The sequence below is a fragment of the Neovison vison genome, chromosome 7 (assembly GCF_020171115.1).
Source record: "Neovison vison isolate M4711 chromosome 7, ASM_NN_V1, whole genome shotgun sequence".
NCBI classification, from domain to species: Eukaryota; Metazoa; Chordata; class Mammalia; order Carnivora; family Mustelidae; genus Neogale; species Neogale vison.
Window position 1 is genome coordinate 119,008,983 of NC_058097.1, and position 19,270 is coordinate 119,028,252.

The window sequence follows — 19,270 nt, forward strand, 5'->3', positions numbered from 1 at the left end:
GCAGTCGTCCAACCAACTGAGCCACCCAGGCGTCCCTAAGATTTTTTTTTTTTTTTAATTTATTTGAGAGAGAGAGAGAATGAGAGAGAGAGCATGAGAGGGGAGAGGGCTGAGGGAGAAGCAAACTCCCTGCCAAGTAGAAAGCTGGATGTTGGGCTTGATCCTGGGATTCCAGGGTCATGACCTGAGCCAAAGGCAGTTGCTTAACCAACTGAGCCACCCAGGTGCCCCAAGATTTTACTTATTTGTTTGAGAGAAAGAGTGAGAGCACAAGCTGGGGGGAGAGGCATAGGGAGAGTGAGAAGCAGACTTCCCACTGAGCAGGGATCCTGATGTAGGGCTCCACACCAGGACCCTGGGATCACAACCTGAGTAGAAGGCTGACACTTCACCAACTGAACCACCCAGGCGCCCACCCAGGTTCTCTTAATCCCCTTCACTTATTTTACCCATCGCCCTACCCATCTCTTCTCTGGTAACCATCAGTTTATTCTCTATATTTAAGAGTCTGTTTTTTTTTATTGTCTCTTTTTTCTTTGTTTTGTTTCTTAAATTCTGCATATGAGGGAAATCCTATAATATTTGTCTTTCTCTGACTTATGTCACTTAGCATAGATCTACCCACGTTGTTGCAAACGGCAAGATTTCACATTTTATGGCTAAAATTCCACTGCGTGTGTATATGTGTGTGTGCATGCATATATACCATATCTTCATTCCTTCATCTATAGATGGACTTTTGGGCTGCTTCCACATTTTGGCTATTATAAATAATGCTTCAATAAACTTAGGGATGCATATATCTTTTTGAGTTAGTGTTTATAGGTAATACGTAGTGTATCTTAATTTAATGTTTTATTTGGAAAACACTGGCAATTTTAAATTACCTACTACACATAATTTAAAATTTTTTTTTTTTTTTTTTTTTACTAGTTCCAGTGATATTCAAGAGTCAAGCTCTCAAAAGTACTAGTGGATTCGGGGAGTCTGCTTCTCCCTCTGACCTTCTCCTCGCTCATGCTCTCTCTCACTGTCTCTCTATGTCAAATAAATAAATAAAATCTAAAAAAAAAAAAAAGTACTAGTGGATTACAATTCCCTGGAAAGCTTTAAGAAAAAAAAAAAGACTGATTTCCTTATGTCACTTAGGCTTAGTGATTCAGAATTTCTGAAGTAGGAGCTTAGGACTTTGCCTTTTTATAAATCTTCTTAGATGATTTGGAAAGCATCCTGATTTGGGAGCAACTGTTCTAGCCTGGCTTACCTCACCCTGAACAGGTGTGGGATAAATAAGTGTCAGATGAATGCAGTCACGATACTCATGGAAGTTTATACACTGAGGGACGTGAACTTTACTTTTTTCCACATCAGTGAAATGCACACATCTTAAGGGTACATGGAAGATACTTCTTTAAGCAAACATTTTTTTTTTTTTTTTTTTTTAACATTTTACTTTACCTCTACACCCAGTGTGGGACTTGAACTTAAAACAGCAAGATTCAGAGTCACAAGCTCCACCAACTGAGCCAGCCAGGCACTCCCAAGAATGTCTGATTCTTAAGAAGAGAGACACAAGAGGAGGTGGTTTTAGAGACTTTTCCTTTTGCGCACTAAGGGTAATAAAATGAAAACATAGCACTCCTCAAATAACTTGTCACTGACATGAGCAGGTTTAGGATGGAAAATTATTGCTTAAGAATTGTAGGACTAGGTATGCACCTAATAAAAAGAGGGTAGCATTTTAAAGTCAAAACCATTGACTTTGGGGCAATACACTCTTTTTTTTTTTTTTTAAAGATTTTATTTATTTATTTGACAGAGATCACAAGTAGGCAGAGGCAGGCAGAGAGAGAGGAGGAAGCAGGCTCCCTGCTGAGCAGAGAGCCCGATGCGGGCCTCGATCCCAGGACCCTGAGATCATGACCTGAGCCGAAGGCAGCGGCTTAACCCACTGAGCCACCCAGGCGCCCCAATACACTCTTTTTAATGATCCTTTGGTGACCGGAAAATGTAAACAAACTTCTTCCAGGACTTAATTTTGGATTGAAACTCCCTAAATCATTTTTCTTTATTTCCTGGTCCCATCCCATGCTATGAGAACTCAATCTTGAATATACAGTCCCAAGAGCGTGAAGAAGATCAAGCCCACTGTTCTGAATTCAGGTAATCTCATTTGCTTTTCTCTCAACATTTAAATTCATAGAAGTTTAGGGATCCTTCTGTGGGCAAGGAAACATACCCTAGAAGGACTAACTGACTCCCTGAGCCTGTTCCACAGAACTGGAACTTGCATAGTCACTTGATACTGTTTCCACACATACTTTCACAGAAACTTGCTCTTGGTAACATGTTGCTTCACACTGCTCTCACCTTTTAGGTGTAAATCTCTTCTTGCTTGTACCTCTTGTACATTCACTTTTCACTGAGTCACATAAATTGGTGAAGTGAGACAGGTTTGTAATATCCACACACGGCAGAGAAGAAAAGGGAGTCACCGGGTGGCTGAAATAACAGATGTTTCTTTTTGGGAGGCTGGGAAGTCTAAGATCATGGTGCCTGCTGATTTGGTTCCCGATGGAGGGCTCTCTCCTCTCCTCCTACTGCGGTATTACATGGGTGTCTCTCTGCCCATTCTTCTAAGGGCATTTATCCCATCATGAGGGCCCTCAGGACCCCATCCACCCTCAGGACCCCATCTAACCCTAATTACCTCCCAAAGGCCCCACCTCCTACTGCCATTACACTGGGGGTTAGGGCTTCAACATGTAGAAACTTTGTGGGAAGGACACAAATTGTTATAGCAACTGTTCCAAAACTGAGCCCAGAACCCAGCGTCATTGGTTTTAGTGTGGCTGCACAAACGTGTGTGGAGGTCTCTACTGCAGGAGGTCCCATACCTCAGTTCTTATCAGTGCCATAACTTGCTCCCCGTGGGAGCAAGTGGCCTAATGGAAAATAGCATTCAGAAGGTGACAATATTACATCCAGTGGAAGGAGAAAGAATGACAATGTTTTCAACAGGTAGGTATGGACAGAGGGCACTGCAGGCATACAAAGGGCTCTAAAATGAAAGGACGTGGGTTGTCTTTGGGAAATAGGGACAGACTCTGTTTAACCACCAAGAACTGGGCAGTCAGGCAATAAGGCTGGAAAATCCAGGGTACTTCTCACCCCTCCACTGTTTGTTCTGTGGACACTGTCTCTTTCTTTTTACTCTCTCTTTCCTAGGGTAGGGACCCTCTTCTCTATTATTTGGTTGAACCTAAAGGGACTAGCAAGGACTCTGCAAAGGGTGGTGTATAAATCACAGGGCTATTGAAAGGAAACAAAGCGAGACAGCGGCGAGACAGTGCCAGTTGTGAAATGAGGGCAGCAGAACGTTTTCCCAGTTGAAGTGGAAATGCCGTGGAGCAAGAAAGCGGAGAAGCAGGTCTTCTGCCAGTGATCTTAAACTGAGCAAGAAAGACAAACGATCTTACCCTAAAACACAGGAGGAAGGGCATCTGGGCTTTATGGTCAACGTGGTCCTTGCCCCACTGGGCTCCAGACAGAGGCAGCTATCCCTGGCTCTAGTAGCTGCTGGGAAGAAAGGGTAAGGATAAGGCCTAAGGAACAGAGGTCAAAAGCGTGGAAACACCGCCCATCACAGTCTCGGGGAAAGGGCAAACCCGGCTCTGGGCGAGCAGAGCTCTGACACTCGCACGCCTAGCGCAGGGGTCAGGAGAGGAGGAAAGCTCCCTCATTTAGCCGGTCGCCAGCCTCGGGGATGGCCTTCGGTTAACCTGCCTGGCCTCGGAACAACAACAAAATGTTTTAATTCTGTTTTTAATAAAACCATTTTCAGAACCTCAAAGAGGGCGGTACCCAAAGGAATCTGAAACAAACCCCGCAGGGCTAGGGGAGCTGGGCGTGTCCCCGAATCAGGAGGCTGCAGGCGGACACACCGGCGCAGCGCGGCCAGATAATCTCTTACGGTACGGGAGGCCAGTGCTATTCCCCAACCTCCGCGGAGCCGCTGGCCCCCACGCTCCCTGCGCACACCCCTCGCTACGCGGACGCGGGGTCCCAGGCGGGGGCGGGGCCGTTAGGGGCCGGAGGCGGGGCCTGGTGGGGCTCGCGGTTGGGGCGGGCGGGAGGTGCAGGCTCTTCTGTTCCTTGATTGGGCTTGGGTTGGACAAGGGGCGGTGTCTCGGAGAGGCTCTATGGGCCGGCATTGGGCTCCGAAAAAAGAGGGCGTGATCTTGTGAAGTCAGTTCCGGTTGGTGTAAAACCCCCGGGGCGGCGGCGAACAGGCTTCAGATGCTTCTGGGTTGCGGTGGGGAAGGGTTCTGAGTCCTCCGTGTGTGAGCTTGAGAGTCGAGCGCTAGAGCGACCCGGCGAGGGATGGCGGCCACCGGGACCGCGGCCGCCACGGCCACCGGCAAGCTCCTGGTCCTGCTGCTGCTCGGGCTCACGGCGCCTGCCGCGGCACTGGCCGGCTACATCGAGGTGGGGACCCGGCGAGCGCCGAAACGCAGTCTCCTTCGCCCGCTGTGCGAGCGCGGCCTGCGAGCGGACGGACTGGCGGACGGCGGGGTCCGGCCGGGCCGGGGGCGCGGCGTGGAGAGGGGGGAGTGGGGGTGGTCCGGCGCTGCGGCGGGTCTGGCGGCGCCTCCCCCGCCCGCCCCTGCTTGGCGCAGTGCTTAGCGCTGGAGGTCGAGCTGCCTCCGCCGCCGCAGAGGCCAAATGAAAGGCATCGGGGCTGCGGGGCGCGGGGGGCGGCGGGCAGCCTTGGCCGCCCCAGCCCCCATCCCGCCCGCGGCGCCGCCACCTCCTTTGGGGACCCTGCGCGGCTCAGACGCCCAGCCCGCCCTCCCCCGGGATACTGCGAGCCTCTGCGCCCTGCGGCCCCGGCGGCGGTCCTCAGCTCCGGACCTCGGTGCGGCGCGGCTCCCTCCGGGGGCGGCTCCGCGCAGACCTCGAGCTCCCGGGCTGCGGTGGGCAGCGCGCTCCCCGCCCCCGACGGCGGGGTTTCCCACCTGGAAGCAGCAGATGCAGCCTTTGTTGGCAGCGCGGGCTGGGCTGTGGGGATGCAGGCTTCCCGGGTTGGCGCTTGGAAAGTGCCGAGGTGCTGGGGCAAGCGCCGCTCTGGCTGCACCGGGAGAATGAATGCTCCTGCACCAAGCAGCGGGTGTGCCTTCTGCTTCCTGTGTGCCTTCCTCTCAAGAGATCCACCGCTCTGACATCAGGCCTTCGGGAGGAATTGTTAAATATAGCTATTTGCCTAAGTCTAATAAACAAGGGGAAACCCCTCTCTGGTGTTCGTGTTGCTCCCCTTTTCTTGTGGGTTCCAGCGAGGAGGAAGCGTACCGATGAATTTGGTGTAGGAACTCTTGCTTAATCATACTTTTTTTCGGTGTTAGGATTTAAGTAGCTGTTACGCATCTGACAGGCCCATAAACATCTTTTTGCTTCGAGGTGGTTAAGTGGCCTGGATTCGCGGCTGGTTCGCTGGAGCTAAGGCCGCTGGAAGGGGCAGAGTGGCCGGGGTCGGGGAGGGTTCTACCGCGCGGTCTGGACCCTGCCGCTCCATGAAAACCTTTTTCTGTTACTAAGAGAGACGTGGGACTTTATTTTTACTTGCCTTCTCGAAATAGTGCTTGAACTGTTGGACTGGAATGCGTAGTTTCGGGTGTAGTTATTTCTTTTTCCTCTTCACTATTTTTAAAGTTACAATGGATTTCTGCGGATTTAGCTAATTTCAGAGACAAGTGAGACTGGATTTGATTACATAGGCAGTGAGCGAGAAGTTTCTAGCAAAAACTCCGAGTTAGAATGTGTTCTACAGAATGTCCAGACATTTCCAGGATCAAATCTAATCAAGAACACACCTCCCCGATGGAACGGCTTAAAATGTTTGTATTCATCCTGCTTAAAGCTTTGTGATTCTTTGGAGGAAGGGGGGGAGGGAAGGAAGTTGTATTTTGAGTAGAGTTAATGTTTATATATACATGTTTTTAGATGACCATTATTTTAGTTTCCGCAAAATGGTTAGATTTGTGTCTGTGATTCCTGATAGGATGTTGCAAGCTAGATCAGCAGGATGGAAAAGAAGGAAAAAAAAAGGATTTTGTATGGAACATAGAACTTCTAGGTCAGGGTGTCAGAAACCATTTTGCACACTCTTTTACCTCACTCCCCAGGGGGATTCGTAATTTCAGGCACTAGTAGATTCACAATAAAGGATTCATCGGTTTTAAAGACTATTTTCCTTTCAAGTTTAAGCAGAACATTAACACTTGTATGTATGCCTGCAGAGAAAGAAAAACTAGCAATATCAGAATTAGTTGTAGATTGAATTTAGTTGTTACCCACTACATTGTTAAATTGCAGAGTCCGGTTAGACAGAAGGTAGGAATTAGACATTTCCCTAAAATGGTTTTTAAATGCTGTTTTGTGATTACTGTCCTTTCGAACTATATTTTTGACCACACTAAATTACCTTTCAGATCATTTTCCTTTTGTCAAATAGGCAAAATTCTATTTGTGTGTATAGCATTTCTTTTCATTTATTTGCTGTCAGGCAAAGGACTGCCTAAACCTTAATTTAGATGAGAATGGCCTAAATCAGGATGTCTTTGGGAAGGTCTTTATTGAGATTAGCCAAAGGGATTCTAGCCAAATCCCTGATCAAGTTGCTTGGCGCAGAATTATTGATTGTCGAATCTTTAGTGTTGCTTCGTGTTGACTGAATCAATCTCTTACACCTGTTTAAAAAGAAAAACCCACCTCTACTGAGGTCATTTCTTTTAAATCCAGGGTATGTTCTGTTGTGTGCATGCTCCCATTTGGGATTCTCAGACAGTATTTGTGCTGAAACTCTGCACTCTGTAACAATGGACATTGATGCTTCTGAGAGCCAGAACTCAGGTTCGTTTTGCTACATTTAAAAGGGGGCCATTTGACAGACAATTTTCAGAAATGACTACAGAGTATGACAATTGACTTAGAAGATAAAAAAGGTTTGGTTTGGTATTTCTGAGGGGTGGTATAGGGAATGTCTAATTATGACTTGGGAGATGCCAGAGCTTCTGACAGGATGATCAGTCATTATTTTATCATACTCTAAAGAATCTGTTGATAAGTATGAAAAACTAAGTCTTAGCAATCAGGTCCTTCTGTCATAGAGGGAATTTGTTTTGTCATCTAGAGCTGAGCCGTCTTACAGTGTAACCACATGTGGCTACTGACCTTGCAGTGTGGCTAGTGTGATTGAGGAAGGAGTTTTCCACTTTATTTAATTTTAATTTAAGTTGACATTTAAAACTGAAAGTTCAGGGATTGGAAAACTTTTAACTGTAAGTTGAAACAACTTGGTTATGTGGGTCTACTCATTTAATGAAGTCTAAACGCAGATCAGGTATTTCCTATGCAAACTTAACATCTAAATTGCGTTTTGGGTGCCTGGGTGGCTCAGTGGGTTAAGCTGCTGCTTTTGGCTCAGGTCATGATCTCAGGGTCCTGGGATCGAGGCCCGCATCGGGCTCTCTGCTCAGCAGGGAGCCTGCTTCCTCCCCTCTCTCTCTCTGCCTGCCTCTCTGCCTACTTGTGATCTCTCTCTGTCAAATAAATAAATAAATAATCTTTTTTTTTTATAAATAAATAATCTTAAAAAAAAAATAAACTGCGTTTTGCTGTAAGTGTAACATGCACACCAGATTGTAAAGACTTCAAATGAAAGAAATTGAGCAGTCGCATAAAAGTTTTTATATTGATTACATCAAAATGATAATTTTAAAACCTTGGCTAAATAAAATATGTTAAAATTAATTTTACCTGTTTCTTTAAAAATTTTCTTTTAAAGATTTTATTTATTTGACAGAGAGATCACAAGTAGGCAGAGAGGCACGCATAGAGAGAGGCGGGAAGCTCCCTGCCGAGCAGGGAGCCTGATTCAGCTCGACACTAGGACCCTGAGATTCTGACCTGAGCTGAAGGCAGAAGCCCAACCCACTGAGCCACCCAGGCGCCCCCTTTTAATTTTTTAAAAAAAGATTTTATTTATTAGAAAATGGTGTGAGGTCGGGGAGGGAGGGGCTGAAGGAGAAGGAGAAGCAGGCTCCTTGTTTGGGGGCTCCATCCCAGGACTCTGGGATTATGAATTGAGCGGAAGGCAGACACTTAACTGAGCCACCAGGGCTCCCTGTTTCTTTTAACTTTAATGCGGCCACCTGAAAACACAACATATATAGCTCATACTGTATTTCTTCTGGACAGTGTTAATGTCTTTTTTTTTTTTTTTTTAAAGATTCTATTTATTTATTTGACAGAGAGAGATCACAGTTAGGCAGAGAGGCAGGCAGGGAGTGGGGGGAAGCAGGCTCCCTGCTGAGGAGAGAGCCCGATGTGGGGATGTGGGGCTCAATCCCAGGACCCTGGGATCATGACCTGAGCTGAAGGCAGAGGCTGAGACACCCAGGCGCCCCTAATTTAATGTCTTGCTTTAAGTTGGTCCAGCATGCTCTTAAGTATTTTTTAGGACAGCTTTGACGACTGTTTTTTGTTACTTTTTTCAATTAAAAAATGTTATTTAGAAATAAGTTCAAGCTTAGAAAGGTAGCAAAAATCATACAAATGAGTCTCATACCCAGATTTACCCGTTGTTAATGTTTTTCCTGTTCAGCATTTGCTTTATCTTTCATTCTGTTATTATGTATTTTTTTTGAAGTATTTGAGTGAGTTGCATATATCCCGTCCCTTGATCCTTCACTGTGTATTTCCTAAGAACCAAGGACATTGTCTTACACATACCTTATTAGTACAGCTATCAATTTAAGGAAATTTAACATTGATACAATACTTTGATCAAATCTCCTGTCTGTATTCCAGTTGTCATTTGACCCACTAATGTTTTTTTTTTTTTAGCATTCAACAACATAGTTATTTTTAAAGCTGAAAAGCTTTAGAAGTCTTGGCAGTAAAATATGAAGGGTTATTAATGTTTTCCAAATATAAAAAACAGATTTTTGAAAAGGCTTTATTTATTATTTTAGAGGAGTATGGCATGGAGGGGAGAGGGAGAAACAGATAGCCTGCTGAGCTGGGAGCCCGTTGTGGGGTTCACTCTCACCACCTGCAGATCATGACCTGAGCCAAAATCAAGACTCAGAATTTGGTGGCTTAACCCATTGAGCCACCCAGGCACCCCTAAAAATCAGAGTTTTAACTTATATTGTTTTGACTTTGGGAAAATCAAAACTTAGACTTTTCAAGATTCTTTAATTATGTTAATCAATATTACTGAATTCTTGGGCTTCTGCACTTTTTTTTCTTAAAAGTTTTATTTTTAAGTAATGTCTACCCCCACCGTGGTGCTCAAATTGACAACCCTGCGATCAAGAGTCGCATGCTGTTCTGATTGAGCCAGCCAGGCACCCCATTCTGAATTTTCTTTTTAAAATAACAGAAAAAAGAAAAAAATATATGGTACACATGCATTATAAAAATTAAAAAAAACAGATAAAAATGAAAATAATCTCAAAACCTATTTTCCAGGGCAATCTCACTGTAAACATTTTGGTGGTATGTATCTTAGCAGATGTATCAAGTACCTATTTTTTTTTTTTTTTAAAGATTTTATTTATTTATTTGACAGAGATCACAAGCAGGCAGAGAGGCAGGCAGAGAGAGAGGGGAGGAAGCCGACTTCCTGCGGAGCAGAGAGCCCGATGCGGGGCTTGATCCCAGGACCCTGGGATCATGACCTGAGCAGAAGACAGAGGCTTTAACCCACTGAGCCACACAGGTGCCCCTCAAGTACCTATTTTTTATGAAACTGACGTATATTGGATATTGGAGGTGCTACCTAACAGTTACTATTTTGAATTGTCCTAAAATGAACTACTGAAAGAAAATGAAGTTTTCTGTGTGACAAAATGTAAGGATAAATCTTTGTACAGTAATTGTAGCTTCTATGGGAGGTTGTCATTTGAGAGAGAATTTGAAATTGTCTGTGATCCAATTTTCAAGAGTTTTTTAGTGAGATAAAGATTACCTTGATGCTTAATTAAATTTAGTATCATGTACCTTCATCTGTGGCTGTAGATGGAAAGTGAACCATATAGCCCCATTCAGATAGAAATAGGTTCCAGTCCCTACAACTACTAGTTGTAGTCCCACCTACAACTAATTATTATTTTTTTAAGATATATTTATTTGATACAGAGAGAGAGAAATCTCAAGTAGGCAGAAAGGCAGGCAGAGAGAGAGAAGGTGAACCAGGCTCCTCGCTGAGCAGAGAGCCCGATACGGGGCTCGATCCCAGGACCCTGAGACCATGACTTGAGCCCAAGGCAGAGGCTTAACCCACTGAGCCACCCAGGCGCCCCCAACTAATTATTTTTGCTTAGGGAATTTTTCTTACATAGGCCATCATGAAATTTCTAAAAATTTTTTAAATTTTTATTTTTTTAAAAATTTTTATTTATTTGACAGAGAGATAGCACAAGCAGGCAGAGCGTCAGGCAGAGGCAGAGGGAGAAGCAGACTCTCTTTGGAGCAGGGAACACAATGTGGGGGCTTGATCCCAGGACTCTGGGATCATGACATGAGCCAAAGGCAGAGGCTTTAACCCACTGAGCCACCCAGGGGCCCCTGTAATCTTTTTTTAAAATAAGACTTTTCATTTGTTATTTATCCTACTAGTGTTTGTTGAATCACTGTTGTGAGGTTGTTTTAGATGCTAAATGCTACAGTAGTAAAAACAGATATGCATAGTGCTCTTTACCAAATGCACTTGCCTGTGATTTCTAGACCCAACCCTCAGAGGATATCATTGAATACATCTGGGATTTTCAGTTTAAAATGTTCCCCAGGTGATGCTTGTGTGCAGGTACAGAAAAACAAAACTACAGCAAGCAAAAAACCCTAACAGAGCTTATTTGGGCACATTATCTTCAAAGTCTATACAAACAGCCTACTGAGGTAGGTATTATTATCCTCGCCTAAAAAAGGCCCTGCAGCAGGCCAGGGTATGAATCCATCTGTCCTCTTCTTAGTTTGTTGCTCTTTCTTTCCTCTGTGTCAGGGCGTTTCATAATGTTTCTCTTGCGGTTGCAGATTTCCTTTTTTAATCTTCCCCACTACCAAAAAATCTGATATAAGTATTTGCTTTAAAAGGAATTAGTTTCATAGAAGTTACAATGAATCATGAATCAGTATATACCAGTCTATTAACAGTGGTTATCTTTGGAGGATGTAATTGCAGGGGAGTTTGCCTTTCGGATTTTTAAAAAGTTTAATGCTTTTTCATATAATGTGCTAGTTCTCTCTCTCTCTCAAAATAGTAAGTTTGTTTAATCTTTGTATTTTGCAAAATTTAAGGAAAGGAAATTTGAAAAAGGCCCCTGTGTGTGTGTTGTGGATGGTGGGGGTGGGGGTGGGGAGGAGTCTAATGAGAATCAGGGTATGGGGATTATTTGGAAGAGAAAAGCCTGCCTTCACCAGATTTATAATCACTAGCCTAGTTGATAGGCAAACCATAGGACGAGGTTAACACTAATCACCATGACTGGGATAAGATTGTGGTCCAGAAAAAAGTTAATCGGCATTTATAGTGGGGCACCTGGGAGGCTGGTTAGTTGAGCAGCTCGGTGCAGCCTTTCCCGTGCTCCTTTCTCAGCTGAACACCTCTTGCAGTTGCAGATTGGATGGAATTCCAGAAGGCACGCTCCTGTATGATGTCCAGGGAAGAAAAAGAGACTGTTTTTTCTTGTATATCTCCCGAGCCTTAAGGTTGAAGAAATCTTTCTCAAAGCCCACCAGCACAATACCCCTCAAATCTCACTGGACAGAAGTATATCAGCTGCTTCTAGCTAATCCAGATGTCTGCAGGGGAATGGTGCTGTGGGTTGCATTCTGTTGGAAAAAAGTGCTGGTAGTTGGGTAGGTAGCACAGGCAAGGGCATTCTCTATTTGGGAGGTTATAGAATAGGTGGGCTGGCTGGAAGGAAAAAGAACTAATTCATTCTTACCTAATTATCTGCAAGTTAAATGTTTGCTGGCAAAATTGAGAAATCGAAGGAGCTTCACACAGGCCGTTGATTAGGATCTTGGCCCTTCATTTTGAGCGATATTGCTGTCTAGAACAGAATGGCTGGAATGAAGAATATGAAGAGTTTGACATGAAACATGAAGAACTGTAAGGGAGATACTTAGCCTGGAGAAGAAGAAAAGGTGGGATTTAGTGGCGGTGGCACTAACAATATGTTAGAATGTGTTAGACTATTTGATTGTTTGTTTCTGAAGGCTAAGTAGGAGACTGAAGCAGAGTTTCTCCGTGGAGAAATGAGGTGAATAAGAGTATAGGATGTTCTTTTATTTTACTTCCTTTAATTATGGATATTTCCGGGGCGCCTGGGTAGGTTAAAGTAGGTTAAAGCCTCTGCCGCGGGCTCAGGTCATGATCCCAGGGTCCTGGGATCGAGCCCCCATCCGGCTCTGCTCGGAGGAGAGCGTGCTTCCTCCTCTCTCTCTCCCTGCCTCTCTGCCAACTTGTGATCTTTCTCTGTCAAATAAATAAATAAAATCTTTAAAAAAAATTACGAATATTTCCAACATAGTATAGTAAAAATACAGATACTCCTCTATATACCACCCAGTTCTGTTAAGTTTTAACCCTTCCCATATTCGCTTTATCCTTTTTATTTATTTATTTTTTTTGAGTACTGAAGCATAGATATAGAAATAAAACATTACAGTAGAAAGGCCTCCTTTGAATGTTTTCCAGTCCCACTAACCTTCCTTTCCAGAAGTAACTCTTACCTTGAGTTGGGAATTGAGCATTCCCATTCATGTTTTCGTGCTGAGAGAGACCTCTTTCTTCTTTCTGGATTCCAAAGAAGTTTGTTCAGGCTCTTAGAGTGGTAATAAATATTTATCGATGCAGAGCATTAATTGTTTGAACATATTATGATTTAAAAGCTAAGATACTTGAAGTGGAAGTAGAGATAGCCAGATATTCATGAAGGTGCCAAGCAGGCATGGCACCATTGCAACCCTCCGTACATCAAAAGCCCTTGAGTATTTTTGAGCTTTTAGAAATTTATAGCTCAATGTGTTTTCATAAAGCACGTGCTTCCTATAACTATTGCCAGGGTTAAAAAAAAAAAAAATAGAACATTCCTACCCTAACCATCCCCTCTAACAATTATTAAACTGACCTTCGTGGTCATTATTTATTCTTTATAGTTTTACCATCCAACCATTTGTCCTTAACCACTGTAGTTTATCCTGTTTTCTAAATTTATATAAATGGAATCCTTCAGTATGTATTCTTAAGTATCTGGGCTCTCTCACTAATCATGGTGTTTTCCGTTTTTTTTTTTTTGGTAATCCCTATACCCCGTGTGGGGCTCAAACTCGTGACCCTGGGATCAAGAGCTGCTTGCGCTTCCATCTGAGTCAGTTAGGCACCTTTCTTTCACTAAATGTGTTTTTGAGAGTCATTGGTATTGTTGGGTGTGGCTGTGTAGTATATTACTGTGTTGGAAGAAACTGATTTGTTTTGCTGACGGACGTTTGGATTTCCAGGTTGAGGTTATTGGGATACTGTTGTTCTCTCTCGCTTGCCTTTTTACTCTCTTAATGATATCTCTGGAAGAAGTTTTTAATTTTAGGGTCTAACTTACCTCTTTCATGATGATGATGATGATGATGGATGCTTTTTGTGTGCTCTTTCAGAAGTCTTTTCTTACCCTGAGGACATAAAATTACTTTCCTTGATTGTCTGTTAGGAACTTCTTATTTTGCCTGGCACATTTAGAGCTACAGTTTACCTGGAACTGATTTTTGTGTAATAAGAAGCATGGTCTTTTTATTTTTATCTTTTCCATATGGGTATGTGGCCCATACCATATGGCTATCCAGCTTGCACCATTTATTGTCAAGGTCATCCTTTCCCTTCTGTTCTCCCATGGCACCTTTGTTGTTAATTAATATCTCTGTATGGGTGAATCTGTTTCTCGGCTCTCTTAATCATTGATATTGGTGTGTATCCTTACACCAAGTCTATACCCCCCCCTTTTTAAAAAGATATTTATTTATTTATTTGACAGAGGCATCACAAGTAGGCAGGGGATGGGGGAAGCGGGCTCCCCGCTGAGCAGAGAGTCTGACATGGGGCTCCATTCCAGGATCCTGAGATCATGAGCTGAAGGCAGAGGCCCAACCCATTGAGCCACCCAGGTGCCCCAAGTCTACACTTTCTTAATTACTGTACTTTATAATAAGGTTTTATATCTACTAGTAGAGTATGCCCTTCTACTTTTTTTTTTTTTTAAAGATTTTATTATTTATTTGACAGAGAGAGACCACAAGTAGGCAGAGAGGCAGGCAGAGAGAGAGGAGGAAGCAGGCTCCCTGCTGAGCAGAGAGCCCGATGCGGGACTCGATCTCAGAATCCTGAGATCATGACCTGAGCCGAAGGCAGCAGCTCAACCCACTGAGCCACCCAGGCGCCCAACTTTGGTTGTCTTTAATAGGGTTTGACTTTCTGTAATTATTTTCTTCCTAAATACATTTGCTGCATTTCACTGAAAACAGCTACTTTTGATTGGGATTGCATTTATTCTGTAGTTAATTGGGGAAAATTTTATTTATTTATTTATGTATTTTAAAATACTGAGTCTTCCAGGGTCGCCTGGGTGAGTGTCCAACTCTGATCTCAGAGTTGTGAGTTTGGGATCTGAGTTGGATTTGGTGCTGGGTGTGAAGCCTACTTTAAATAGTCTTCTAATCTAGAGACAGGGTGCATGCCTTTATTTAGGTCTTCCTTCATTGCCCTCGGTCATTTGTATAGCTTTCTGCCTAGAGATCTAGTACTATCTTGTCTTACGTTTATGCATAGGTATTTGATTATTTTTAATGCTGTTGTAAATTTATTGTTCTTTTGTGCTTGTGAAAACACAGTTGATATTTCCAAATTGTGCATCCAGAAGACATGCTAAACTTGTGCACTAATTACAATTTATCAGTAATTTTGGAAAATTTCTGAATATTCTACGGATTATGATAGTTTTGTTTTTTGCCTTCCAATTCTCACAGCTTTTATTTCTTTTTCTTGCTTTACTGCACTGGCTAAGACTCTAGGAAAATGTCTGAGAGATGTGGTAATAGCTGGTATCTCTGTTCAACTCCTGATTTCAAGGGGAAACTACATTTCACTGTTTCTATGATAATTGTAGGTTTCTTTGTAGATACCCTGTCCTTTATTAGAATAAGGAAGAGCTCTTTTATTCTGTCTGCTAAAGATTCTTTTCGTGACTGATTGTTGAATGTTCTTCACTGTTTCCCCAACTACTTAGGTGATCATATGATTTTTCTTTTTGATAGTATGAAATAGTAATTGATTTTTTAAATATGTAAGCAACTTCTGCATTCCTGAAATGAGCCAAACTTACTTATTTTTTGGATTTGGTTTGCTTAAATTTTGTTCAGGTTTTTTGCCTCTGTGCTCAAAAGTAGTTTTGGGGTGCCCAGGTGGCTCAGTTGATTGGACGGACTCTAGATTTTGGCTTAGTTCATACATGATCTCAAGGTTGTGAGATGAAGCCCAGCGTTGGGCTCCGTGCTCAGTGTAGTCTGCTTGAGATTTTCTCCTCCCCCTGCTTGCACTCTCTTTCTTGCTGTCCAAAATAAATGAAATCTTAAAAAATTATTAAAAATCATTTTAAAAAAGTCGGTTTGACTTGTAATTCTTCTCTCCCTCTTTTTAAAAAAAAAATTTGTCTGGTTTTGGTTTCAAAGTTTTAGGGCCTCAAAAGGACTTGGAGAGAGGAGATACTGCCTCTTTTTCTGTTCTCTGAAATATTTTACTTATGGCATTATTTTTCTTTAAATGTTTGGAAAACAGTTTGCCAGTAAAGCCATCTGGACTTTTCTTTGTGGTAAGATTTCTAATTATGCATTCAATTTATTTACTGATTGTAGGATTAGTCCTATCTTGTGTGAGTTTGGTTAAGTTTCCCTAGTAATCTATTTCATTAGATTTCTTTAATTGATATAGTTTGATCAAAGTTGTTTATAATATACTCTTTTTTTTTTTTTTTAAAGATTTTATTTATTTGTTTGACAGACAGAGATCACAAGTAGGCAGAGAGACAGGCAGAGAGAGAGAGAGAGGAGTTAGCAGGCTCCCCGCAGAACAGAGAGCCGCATGTGGGGCTCGATCCCAGGACCCTGGGATCATGACCTGAGCCGAAGGCAGAGGCTTTAACCCACTGAGCCACCCAGGCGCCCCTATAATATACTCTTAATGGTCTTTGTAATATGAGTAGAATCTGCAGTGATGTTACCTTTTTTCATTACTAACTTGGTTATTTTTTGTATTTTTGTTTTGTTGTAGTGGGTCTAACCAGGTGTTAAGTCTTTTTATCACCTTTGGGTTTTGTTGATCCTCTCTGTTGTCTGTTTATTTTACATTTTCTTTCTTTCTTTTTTTTTTTTTAAAGATTTTATGTTTAAGTTCTCTCTACATGGGGCTCAGACTCAGCAGTCCTGAGCTCAAGTGTCTGTGTGCCCTGCAGACTGAGCCAGCCTCCATTTTATTTCTGCTCATTGTAATTTTCTTCTTTCTACTTTCCAGAGGTTTAATTTATTCTAACAGTTTAATTTATTCTTTTTCTGACCACTTAAAATTTTTTTTGGCCTTTCTGCTTTTATATTAATTTAAAGCTATAAATTTTCCTCCAAACAGGGCTTTAGCTGCAGTGCACAAGGGATTTTTTTTTAGCTTTCTATTTAATTAATTAATTTTATTTTATTTTTAATTTTTAAGATTTTATTTATGTATTTGACAGAGAAACAACGAGAGAGGGAACCCAAGCAGCGGGAGTGGGGGAGGGAGAAGCAGACTCCCCACGAGCAGGGATCCCAGTGCAGGGCTTGATCCCAGGGCCCTAAGATCATGACCTGAGGCGAATGCAGATATTTAAGGACTAAGCCACCCAAGGTACCTCTGTTTTTGTTTTTTAAAATATTTTATTTGGGGGTGCCTGGTTGGCTCAGTGGGTTAAAGCCTTTGCCTTTAGCTCTGGTCCTGATCTCAGGATCCTGGGATCAAGCCTCATATCAGGCTCTCTGCTTGGCAGGGAGCCTGCTTCCTCCTCTCTCTCTGCCTACTTGTGATATCTGTCTGTCAAATAAATAAATAAAATCTTTAAAAAAAAATAAAAGATTTTTTTTATTTGAAAGAGAGAGAGAATGAGCAGGGGGAGGGGGGAGGGAAAGGAAGAAGCAGGCTCCCCGCTGAGCAGGGGGTACAACTCAGGGCGTGATTCCAGGACCCTGTGATCATGACCTCAGCCTAAGTCAGACACTTAACAATGACTGAGCCACCTGGTGCCCCAGCATGTAAGTTTTGATATGTTATGTTTTCATTATCATTCACTAGAAAAATTGGTTTTCCACTCTAATTCTGTTTTTTTCTCCCTGGGCTATTTAGAAGTACATTTGCTGGGGCACCTGGGTCGCTCAGTTGGTTAAGTGCCTGACTCTTGGCCTCAGCTCAGGTCTTGATCTCAGGGTTCAGTGTTCCAGCCCTGCATTTGGCTCCTTGGTGGGTTCCTCAGTGGGTATGGAGCCTACTTTAAAAAAAAAAAATAGTACATTTGTTAATTTTTTTTTTAGACTTCATTTCAGCTTGAGAGAGCTCACAGATCTCTCTCTGAGCATGAGAGAGAGAGAGAGATCACAAGCAGGGGGAGGGGTAGAGGGAAAAGCAGGCTCCCAGCTGAGCAGGGAGCCCCATGTGGGACTCCACCCCAGCACCCTGGGATCATGACCCGAGTGCTTAACTGAGCCACCCAAGTGCCCCCGTTTGTTAATTTCTAAATATAGGGATTTTTTCTGGTTGTCTTTTTGTTATTTCCAGTTTAACTGCATGGTGGTGAGAAAAGTAGTGTGTATGGTTTCAGTCCTTTGAAATTTGTTGAGACGTGTTCTATTACTGGTCTATGGTAAAATACTGATTATGTGAATGAAGAGAATGTATATTCTTCAGTTTTTACTTCTGATGTTTTATGTATGTGCTGATCCTGTTGTTTTTGTGTTGTTCAGATTTTTATCCTTAAAAGATTTTTATGATCATTTTTTCCCAGTTTTTGAGAAAAGTGTGTTAAAAATCTTTTTTTTTTTTTTAAACCTTTATTTATTTGACAGAGAAAGAGAGAAGAGAGCAAGCACAAGCAGGGGAGCCGAAGGGGGAGAAGGAGAAGCCGACTCCCTGCTGAGTAGGCAATCAGAAAAATTCCCTATATTTAGAAATTAACAAACAGGGGCACCTGGGTGGCTCAGTTAAGTTCTTGGGTCATGGTCAGGCTTGATCCCAGGACCCTGCAATCATGACCTGAGCTGAAGGCAGACACTTAACTGACTGAGCCACCCAGGCACCCTCTCCAGCTGTGATTTTGGGTAATTTTTTTTTCTTCCCGTAGTTTTGACAGTTTTTTGCTTTGTTTTGAGGCTGTTCGTAGGTGCATACAGATTTATTATTATTATCTTTTCCTGAAGAATTGAATCTCACAATTCTAGTTTCCCTTTTTATCTCCAGTACTTTTTTTGCCTTTACTAATATTTTATTTAATATTTCTATGTTTTATATGTGCTATGGTTTTTTCTTTTATTAACCTAGTACCTGTGTTTTCCTGGAGTGTTTAGTACATTTACATTTAATGTGGCTGTTGATATGCTTGAGTTCTCATCTACCTTCTTATTTAGTGCTTTTTGTTTGTTTTGCCAGTTCTGTCCCCCCCCCCCTTAGTTAATTCCTTTGGAATTTTTACTATTTGACTTCTCTTATTACTTTGGAACATATTTATAGTCTTTTATTACTGCTATAGGGGTTACTTTAGAAATTTCAGTATCTTTCACTTATTGGTGCCTTACGTTAATTGGTATTTTTATCCTCTTCCTGGACAATAGAAGACTTCAGAACACTTTTAACTCCATTTAACCCCATTTCATCTTTTCTTTTGCCATTGTTGTTATATATGTTAATTTCATTTTAAACCCCAGAAGATGTTATACAAACCATGTTCCATATTGTCAAATGAATTTAGGTCAGTGGCTGTTGACTCTGGAGGTGCACTGGTATTGTTTGGGGAACTTTTGCAGAACACAGATGGCTGGCTGCAGTTCAGACCAATGACATCTGGACCTCTGAATAGAGGGGGTCAAGCATTAGTATTTTCTAAAAACTCCTTAGGTAATTCAGTTTTGTGGTAAGATTGAGAGC

At 42.4% G+C, this 19,270-nt stretch overlaps 1 protein-coding gene across 4 annotated transcripts in view; it reads left to right on the top strand.

Annotated features, from left to right (window-relative positions):
• Positions 1-4,293: 4,293 nt before the first annotated feature.
• APLP2 (amyloid beta precursor like protein 2) overlaps positions 4,294-19,270 on the top strand; it is an 83,382-nt gene continuing 68,405 nt past the window's right edge. For 3 of the 4 annotated variants that reach the window (XM_044258206.1, XM_044258207.1, XM_044258208.1), the window contains exon 1: positions 4,294-4,488. In XM_044258206.1, the coding sequence (XP_044114141.1) occupies positions 4,384-4,488 (105 nt within the window). In that variant the 5' untranslated portion in view covers positions 4,294-4,383. The remainder of the gene's footprint in view (positions 4,489-19,270) is intronic. The other variant, XM_044258210.1, reaches the window with a different exon arrangement.